The following is a 10,246-nucleotide window of genomic DNA, read 5'->3' on the forward strand; positions in this document are numbered from 1 at the left end:
AAATATAAGTAAATATCAATCATACAAGTACAATTTTTCCGCATGTTTATTTTTTGAACAGTATATATTTTCTTTTATAATAAATGCTAGTCCCTTTTTGATTAATTTATCTCGTCAAGTTATGAGTTTGTAAGAGTACAAATTTGAGGTCAGAAAATAACATATTTGGCTATTAATAGAATAGTATTACAAAGTCTATGATAATGTATAACAACTGTAGTTATCTCAGTTGGTTAGGGGTCTATTTTGTTTATCTTCAAGGATCAATCCATCTATTTTACCTACACAAAAAGGAACACCTGGCTACATTGATAAAAACTGGTCCCTCGTCGAAGGAGGTGTTGGCTTGTAAACAGACCATGTTTAACACGTGGTTGAGTAGTATAAAACACGGGGGTGATCCCGTGACGTCATAATTAGGTAATTGGTAAGTATTTTGTGATTGTGGAGCAGCGTGAATTACGCAGCGACTCTGGCGATGTATGTTGTGGATTGGTTGGTATTGTTATTAGGTCAAGGTTGTCTGAATGTGTTTTTTTAAATGTTCAGCTTTAATGTTTCAAATATACCATGTACTGGATTGTAAAAATATGTATTGTTCCATTTAACTATCCATCAACTAGCTGTCTCATATAATCTTCGAACTCTGGGCGGAGAAAGTACGAGGTACTAGATACTTGTGAGTTCTGTATCGGTGACATAGTTACGTCTACTGCGTTTTGTTCTTGAGTGTTTTGTTCTTGAGTGTTTTGTTCTTGAATATTATTATTTGAGATATTCGATGTTGAAGATATTTTGGGGTCTTGAATAGGAGCTGAATTTCTTGCAGACATGTTTTCCTGACGGTAGCTAAGAGTCAAATGATCTGTAGTTTACTCTGTTAACACTTATATAGTGTTTACAGAAATTCTAAATGTTTGCACAGAGACGTTTCAATCTTCCGAGAGATGATTCTCACGGAACGACAACAGATGTGAGTGTTCGCATGTGTGTGCCTATAAATAACTAGGCCTACTCGTTCTCGCGGGGGACCGACATGTGATTAACTGTTATTGCTTTACTTTTTCTAGCGTCACTGATTACGCTTAGCGGTGTTACGGCTTTTTGTTAATGGATTATTTTATCTATGTAGGAGGTAAGTTAACCTATTATTGTTTCTGCATTGTGTTCAAGATTGTTGTTTGTCGCGCAAACTAGACACGCTTCATTCGTATTGCGTACTGCTTTGTGTCAAGCAATTTTATCCTGTCACATTTTGTAATTTCCAGAGTTTTAATTATATTTCCCTGTTGTATTTTAAGTTTAAGTGTTTCCAGTTTGTGATACACGTCGTCCCATTGTGATTTGTGGAATATTCCCTAAATATACAGGTAATTAATTTTTCTTGTCATATACATATAGTATCCTAATATATATTAGCTTTTACTATTTATTTATAAGAAGCTCATTCCTTAATCATTACTTAAATTAGCTCAACTATTTGTATAAAAGATCCTACCACTATTTTGTCTAATCATTTAAATACAACCTTTCTCATAGTATAAAAACGAAACTAACTTATCTTTCAAATATAATCCTAATTATATGAAAACTTTACAAGACTATAAATAAATATTTCGGTAAATCTGCACTTACAAAACACTTATCTTAACTCAAAAATTCTTTTGCTGTATGAATACAACAATATACGTTACAACCATTTTTACCGCCTATTTTATAATAATTTTCTACAGAATAAAACGGCTTTCGATTAGAAATAGTTTAGGTATTGGCAGTGAGTTTTTAGTCTTTTCACGTGATATAAAAATTTGAGGCCAATCTCACTAGAGTTTACTAGTGTATTTTGTTGACTATTAATTAAAACTAATGCAGTACATAGCAAACAGCTGATTGATTTATCACTTAACAGATTGCACTACGTTTCTTTTTTGCTTCAAATTTTTACATTACTTGGGAAGTCTATTCTGTGTATAGTCAATGGTTTTATGTTTTTAAGAAAATTGGTATTCCAATATCGCTAAATCACTATACGTATTTAATGTCTCACATTTTGTAACAGATGTTATGTAAACCGCAAATAATCTTTCTTGTGATATATACAAACAAAAAACTATATCATTTACCTCAAATCATTATATTATAATAAAAAATAAATGATTTAGGATAAAAAAATATCTTATAATGTACATTGTCCTTGCCAAAATAAATGTATGTTTATTCAAGTTCACCTCATATTTTGTTGTAGTCCTAATGATAATATTAATTACCTTTTGTTGTTTTTGTATTTGTTAAAATATGGACTGATTAAACTGAATAACTAAACATTTTTAAGATTGAAAAAATGTTTACCGATTTCCTTAACTAACAATGTATAAACGTATAAATTGTTCTTCACAAAACGAGATATCTAAATATGACTCTAATACATTAATTATTAACTTGTTTGGATTATAAAAGGTAAAATGTGATTGCCTAAAATTATACTTTGTTTTTTATTGAGGATTGCTTTATTGACATACGTAAAAATTTCTTCACATTCTAATAATCATAATAGAAAACTATATATTTTACTTAACAATTTTTATATTAAATTATTCTTTGTTCTTTTATCTCAAATTGCTTTCTCACGTACATGAATTGACTCACTTTTTGTTACGCTCTTAAATTATAATATTAATCAAGGTACTTCTCATAGTCAGTTGGCGACTTTATTAAAATATAGCTCGATTAAATTGGTTGTTTTTTATACGATTTTCTTAACATATGACTTGTTCTTCTCAAAATAAACATATAAAATGGTTCTAATACTTAATTGCTTAATGTGTTTTTTTTTCTTCTAGAGTTAACTAACGCAGCTTTACTTGAAACACGGAGTATTCCTGATTTACTACAGGTAATTATTTGAAAAATCTTAGTTTACGCATAGTTCAGATGGTTTCTATCTCTTTGTAATCTTTCCTTAAAAAATACATGTACAACTAAATATATTTTAGTTAATAGTATTTATATTAAATTATTCTTTGTTCTTTTATCTCAAATTGCTTTCTCACGTACATGAATTGTTTCACTTTTTGTTACGCTCTTAAATTATAATATTAATCAAGGTACTTCTCATAGTCAGTTGCTGACTTTATTAAAATATAGCTCGATTAAATTGGTTGTTTTTTATACGATTTTCTTAACATATGATTTGTTCTTCTCAAAATAAACATATAAAATGGTTCTAATACTTAATTGCTTAATGTGTTTTTTTTTCTTCTAGAGTTAACTAACGCAGCTTTACTTGAAACACGGAGTATTCCTGATTTACTACAGGTAATTATTTGAAAAATCTTAGTTTACGCATAGTTCAGATGGTTTCTATCTCTTTGTAATCTTTCCTTAAAAAATACATGTACAACTAAATATATTTTAGTTAATAGTATTTATATTAAATTATTCTTTGTTCTTTTATCTCAAATTGCTTTCTCACGTACATGAATTGTTTCACTTTTTGTTATGCTCTTAAATTATAATATTAATCAAGGTACTTCTCATAGTCAGTTGCTGACTTTATTAAAATATAGCTCGATTAAATTGGTTGTTTTTTATACGATTTTCTTAACATATGATTTGTTCTTCTCAAAATAAACATATAAAATGGTTCTAATACTTAATTGCTTAATGTGTTTTTTTTTCTTCTAGAGTTAACTAACGCAGCTTTACTTGAAACACGGAGTATTCCTGATTTACTACAGGTAATTATTTGAAAAATCTTAGTTTACGCATAGTTCAGATGGTTTCTATCTCTTTGTAATCTTTCCTTAAAAAATACATGTACAACTAAATATATTTTAGTTAATAGTATTTGTAAAATGCTACGATTGTTATGTGTTTATTTTACTTAGCTCGGTTAATAATTTAATTTACTTCATATCTCGTTCTTATTGTTTCTTGTATTATTGAACATTCTTAAGCCAAAAAATATATTTTAAATTGTAATTTGCATCTCCATAAGTATTATAAAATCACGTATCTTGTTTTGGATTATTAAAACGGCTATTCCGCTATCTTTCAAATAATATTAATATCAAAATAAATATTAATAATTAATGGCTGCTCTTGCTAGTCCCCCACTACACCTCATATCCTTTGATTGGGTGGGTAGACCACGCCTCCAGCAAGCCCCGTCCCCACTACGCTACCTGTCCTGTGATTGGCTGAGTAGACCACGCCTCCACTTAGTCCAACCCCCCACCAGAGCGCACAAAACTAGTTGAATCTCTTTCAAACCTCACTACATCTTGTGTACTCGCACGGTACACATCATGTTCTGTCTCCTTTCAAACCCTTGTCTATCTAGGGTTTGAATGAATCTTTATCATGCGACAGTGGTCAAACCAAGTTGCATTTCTATCCATCCTTTACATACAACAGTGGTCAAACCAAGTTGTATTTAAATCCTTCCTGAACATGCGACAGTGGTCAAACCAAGTTGCATTTCTATCCATCCTTTACATACAACAGTGGTCAAACCAAGTTGTATTTAAATCCTTCCTGAACATGCGACAGTGGTCAAACCAAGTTGCATTTCTATCCATCCTTTACATACAACAGTGGTCAAACCAAGTTGTATTTAAATCCTTCCTGAACATGCGACAGTGGTCAAACCAAGTTGCATTTCTATCCATCCTTTACATACAACAGTGGTCAAACCAAGTTGTATTTAAATCCTTCCTGAACATGCGACAGTGGTCAAACCAAGTTGCATTTCTATCCATCCTTTACATACAACAGTGGTCAAACCAAGTTGTATTTAAATCCTTCCTGAACATGCGACAGTGGTCAAACCAAGTTGCATTTCTATCCATCCTTTACATACAACAGTGGTCAAACCAAGTTGTATTTAAATCCTTCCTGAACATGCGACAGTGGTCAAACCAAGTTGCATTTCTATCCATCCTTTACATACAACAGTGGTCAAACCAAGTTGTATTTAAATCCTTCCTGAACATGCGACAGTGGTCAAACCAAGTTGCATTTCTATCCATCCTTTACATACAACAGTGGTCAAACCAAGTTGTATTTAAATCCTTCCTGAACATGCGACAGTGGTCAAACCAAGTCCCATTTCTACCCTTCCTTAACATACAGCAATGGTAAACCCAAGCTGCTCCTTTCAAGCCCTTGCCTATGTTATATGTCTAAAAGTTCTTCATGCATGTACTGTTTAGTCTTTCTTGCTAGATAATTTGCTTTAGTAGTTGTGACTTGGTGTTAGTGGTTTGAATCTTTGCATGTTTTTTTTTAAATAACTAATGACCTTGACCTACTTGTATTATTGGTTGTTTGAAACTTTATCTTTAAAATAGTTTCTCTGCCCACATGCAACTCCTCCTTTTAGATGTACTTATTCCCCCACCTCTTTACCACACTCAAATCTTCCCCCACTCTGTCTATCTATATCCCCCACCACTTAGGGTGGGTATAAATGAGAGAGCATATTGGTTAATAACATCATTCTGTTGCCAGCCTGCAGAAAAGCCATGGACCCCTGCTTAAGAAAGACTACCAAGCCAATGAAGCCAGTGGCAGGCATGAAGAGATCTAAACTTCAGGAGGCGTTGACTGGAGGTGTTAAGAAGATGAAATCATCAACTCCTTCTGAAACCCTGGTCAACAAGACTCTGTCGCAGCCGGGATCCTCTTCATCTGCCGCCAAGACTCTTTCGCAGCCAGGCAAGACTCTGTCGCAGCCGGGATCCTCTTCATCTGCTTTGTCTGACGATGCAAAGAAAACAACTACAATATCAACTCAATCTTCCCTTGCCGCCAAGACTCTTTCGCAGCCAGGATCTTCTTCTGCTTTGTTTGAAGATAGATTGAAGAAACCTTCTTCTGGTAACACTTCGTCGAAGAAACGGTCTGATTCATCGTCTTCCTCTTCTTCTTCTTCGTCATCATCTTCCTCGTCTTCTTCATCGTCCTCGTCCTCTTCTTCTACGTCATCGCCCAAAAATCAAACAATTAAGTCCCCTCTATCCATGCTTCTCTCTCCCATAATTCTCTCCTTGCTATCTCCTATTAAATCTCCAGAAAAGCCATCCACTCCCAAACGTAAGCCATCTCCAAAACCTCAACCACATAGCCTAACTCTTCCTAATTTAAATTCCTCCTCGAACCAAATGCCTGACATAGATTCTCCTGAAATTACCATTCCAAACCCCCCACCCAAATCCCTCCCTGCTGCACCCACCGTTGTTAGAAAACTCTTTACTAAAACTGAATCCTCAAAAGAATCCCTTCCCCCCCATTCAAACCCTTCTGAAAAATTGGTAAAACTCATGGCCAAAAGACGAGCTGCATTTAAGCCCAAGCCACAATGTTCTTATATTTTCCAAAAAGGGGTGAAAAAAGGTGAGCGTTGTGAAAAGTCCTGCTTTTCTGATGCTAATGTGTGCAGCCTCCACACTAAGGGGAAAAGCAGGATGGTACCCACTCAACCTAAAATTATTAGCAGCAAACCTGTCGCTACCAATCCTCAGTCATTTGAAAGACCATCAATAATCGTCAAAAGCCAGGCTCAGGAAAAATCTTGTACATCTGATCCAACACCGAGCACCTCACGTGTTGTTGTGATAGACAAGATTTTGCCTAGCCAACCACGAACGTCAGGCTTTGCTCGACCCTGTCGTCCACCACAAATTCAAGCTAAAAAAACCAGAATTGATAGGCTACCCAAAAATCGTAAATTCGAAATTCTTTTGATGACACCAAACGGTGAAGTCATTTTAAGAGAAGGAAATGACAGGTTCCGACTTAAATTACCCAGAGGCATGACCATCCCGAATACAACCCACCGATACTACATAATTCGTGATCGGTCTTCGGGATGGGCATCTGTAACATTATAAATTGGTTTAGTTTCAAATTGATCTTAATTATCCTCTAAATTCTCCTTTAGTATGCAAAAATTGGGAACGCATTTGTTATAGCCTAACAAATGCGTTCCCAATTTTTGCATTTAAAGAGTGACCTTGAGATTTTAGAAATAGATTATTTTAATCAGAGATTTCCATCTAATTTATTCATAAAACATTAGAAACAAATTTGTTATATCCTAACAATGTGTTCGCAAAGTTTCATGTATAATATTTTGATAAAGTTATTTTAGAAAACATATTGATTGTTCAAGTTGTCCAATATTACATCAACATTTTTCTATATTGTAAAATTAACTATTCTAAGGACATTTAAAAGATATATTATGTTTATCTCGTGTTTTGCAAAAAGATCTTCATTGCCATTGTGTATAAATTAAGTGTAACACTTTATGATATAACTCAATATATTTTCATAATCCTCAAAGGCATCTAGGCATACAAACACAAAATTTATTTGCATTAACTGTTTAAGGTTAATTCCTTTACATTTCATCTTTGTTAACAGGTTTACTTGAATAGTAGTTGTACATTTTATACTTAAGTAGTGTTGAACTTTACAAGACATAGAAAACAAACATATAAATGGTTAGCAACCATAATACTTTGTTACCATTCGTTTTTTAGTATGGAAATAAATATGATAGAAGTTTCTATGTTTGGTTTTTCTTATTAAAACCCCTACTGATCCATTTTTAATATTGCAAATTACTAAGACGTAAAGATGTATCGTTTTTATGATCAATACAGTTGCGGAAATTTTATTAGCTTAATAACTTTGTCCAACAATTAGGTCAAGGTTAAACTGAAGAGTTTTTAAAAAATAATAAAATCAGCTACATATCTTCTGATTCACTCTCTGAACTAAAGGATAAACTTCTTCGAAAATTACCACAAAACTTTTTAGTTGTTGTCAAATTTATACTTAAGTAGTGTTGAATTTTATTAGACATAGCCAATGAATATATAAATTATTAGTAGCCATAATACTTTGTCTACATTCGTTTTGTAGCAAGAATAGGAATAAATATACCAGAATTTTATGTTTTTAACATTGCAAATAGTTTGTTCTGCTACGTCACCATGACTTAAAAATTGCTAAGATGTAATATGTAATGATGCTATTAGCTTGATTAACTGTGTCCAACAATTAGGTCAAGGTTAAACTGAAGAGTTTTTAAAAAATGGTAAAAAGCTACATATTTTCAGATTCACTCTCTGAACTAAAGGATAATCTTCTTCGAACATTGCCACAAAACTGTAATACTCGACAAAGTTTATTTTCTCCATTTTCAACTTCATCTGCTTGAACTGGAATCTTTGGTGTTTCACAGTAGTCCGAATGAAATTCATTGTTCGGTGTGGGTTGACCTTGTTCGTTGTTCACATCCTCGTCCAGTTGTTCTTCCTCTAGCATCTCTTGCAAGTCCTCGTCGTTTTCTGTATCACTTTCATTTTGTGCTTCATCAAAATCAGTCTCCCAGATTCGAGGCTCTACTCCAGTAAGGTTCGTGTGGTCCGTAGGAGGCATTGCGAATATGTAAGCTATAATGCTGCTTCCTGCGTTATTATAAAATCCCGCCCACGACCCCCACCACCACCATAAAATACTTATGCCATTGGTGGAAAGGGTTGGGGTCTAATCCCCTCCCCCTTATTGAATAAATAGAGTGGGGGGTTATACACTGTGTTATATATATAAGTCACGCACGCAACTGATATCATTCCTATGAACACAACCATGCAGTGTGTAATGTAGCTAGTTTCCTTAGTAGTGTCTTAAACTACGAAAATGTATCAATGTGAAAATTGTCATGAGTCTTTTGAGGATGAATTTCTCCTCAATATTCATAATGAACTATTACATATGTCTAATGAATCTTCAACACCTATGGAATATGAAGATTTGATTGAAGACCCCTTCTTACAACAGAACAGACCAACAGTTATACAGTATGCACCACCAAACCAACAATTATCAGTAGAAATATTAGCCCAAGCATTTCCTAAAGCCATAGTAAACCATTTCAAAATTTCTAATACAAATTATGATTTGTCAGATTTTATTTTAAAAGCTAAACCCCTTATCATAAAAACACTACAACAGGAACTAACCAGACTTAATTTTATCAAATTTGGCTTGCTCTTGGACACTAGATTTACAAATGTACAAAATGAGGTGTCCCCTCGGGGGTTTATAACACGAAATAAATCCATCATGGTAACCACTGATCTGGAGGCTGAAGTCGACAGTTGCTTGGAAGAAATTGTTGTTAAAATATCTGAACATGAAGGAAGAGGATCTGGGTGGTCTTTGTTAAGCGTAGACAGCTTAGATATACGTGTACATAAACATGGGTATGGTGATAGAGGTAGTAGTTTCATCCCACTGCCCAAAAAGATTGCTAATACAAGAACTTGCATAAATGTTCAAAATGAAGACAATGAGTGTTTTAAGTATGCTGTTTTAGCAAAGTTTGTTGAAGACAGGCACGCCTATAGACCAAGCCGTTATTATAGTGAAGTGGCTCATAAATATAATTTTACAGGTTTGGTTTACCCAGTGTCTTTAAAAGATATCAAGAAATTCGAAAAACAAAATCTTAATTCATCCGTTAATGTGTATGGATTGGATGAGTCTAATAATGTGTTTCCTATTCAGATTACATCTCATGAACGTAGAGACCATACAGATCTTTTACTTCTTACAAATGGTAAAATCTCACATTATGTTTACATAAAAAACTTTTACGCACTTTTATCAAGACAGTTATCCAAAAGGAAGATGAGTCTCACCATTTGCAAACGGTGTTTTTGCTACGCTGCCAAACCATTTCATTTGGGGGGTAAGGAATGGTTACTTGACCACCAACGTCTCTGCAATAGTAAGGACGAAGTAAGGGTTAAATTACCTCACCCTAATAGAGCTTTTATTAAATTCAACAAAACGGCTCAACAATATCGAATACCAATTGTTATATATGCAGACTTTGAGTCATCGTTAGTTCCTTTAGTTTTAGATGAGTGTGATCAAAGCAAAATTAAAAAAATTCAATTTCATGAACCAAACAGCTTTTGTTTAATGCTTAAATCAACTTTGGATGAAGATCATTTACGTCAGTACGGGTTGACAACCCAACCACTTGTATATCGCGGTGAAAATGCTGCTAAGTCATTTGTAGATAACCTTTATGATATAGCTAATAAGGTGGAAAAACTGTATAGTTATGTAGTTCCAATGATTAATCTTACACATGATGAATTGACATTCCATGAAAGTGCGGATAGATGTTACCTTTGTGACTGTAGTTTTACAGAAGACAACA

At 33.7% G+C, this 10,246-nt stretch overlaps 1 protein-coding gene across 1 annotated transcript; it reads left to right on the plus strand.

Annotated features, from left to right (window-relative positions):
* Nucleotides 1-3,682: 3,682 nt before the first annotated feature.
* LOC129003635 (uncharacterized protein DDB_G0271670-like) lies at nt 3,683-6,893 on the plus strand. The gene is made up of 2 exons (XM_054431933.1): nt 3,683-3,737; nt 5,512-6,893. The coding sequence occupies exon 2, from the start codon at nt 5,526-5,528 to the stop codon at nt 6,891-6,893; it is 1,368 nt and encodes a 455-aa protein (XP_054287908.1). The 5' UTR covers nt 3,683-3,737; nt 5,512-5,525.
* Nucleotides 6,894-10,246: the final 3,353 nt, after the last annotated feature.

The sequence above is a fragment of the Macrosteles quadrilineatus genome, unplaced genomic scaffold, assembly GCF_028750875.1.
Source record: "Macrosteles quadrilineatus isolate MER2022 unplaced genomic scaffold, UCM_ALF_1.0 Scaffold_9__3_contigs__length_116548681, whole genome shotgun sequence".
Lineage (NCBI taxonomy): Eukaryota > Metazoa > Arthropoda > Insecta > Hemiptera > Cicadellidae > Macrosteles > Macrosteles quadrilineatus.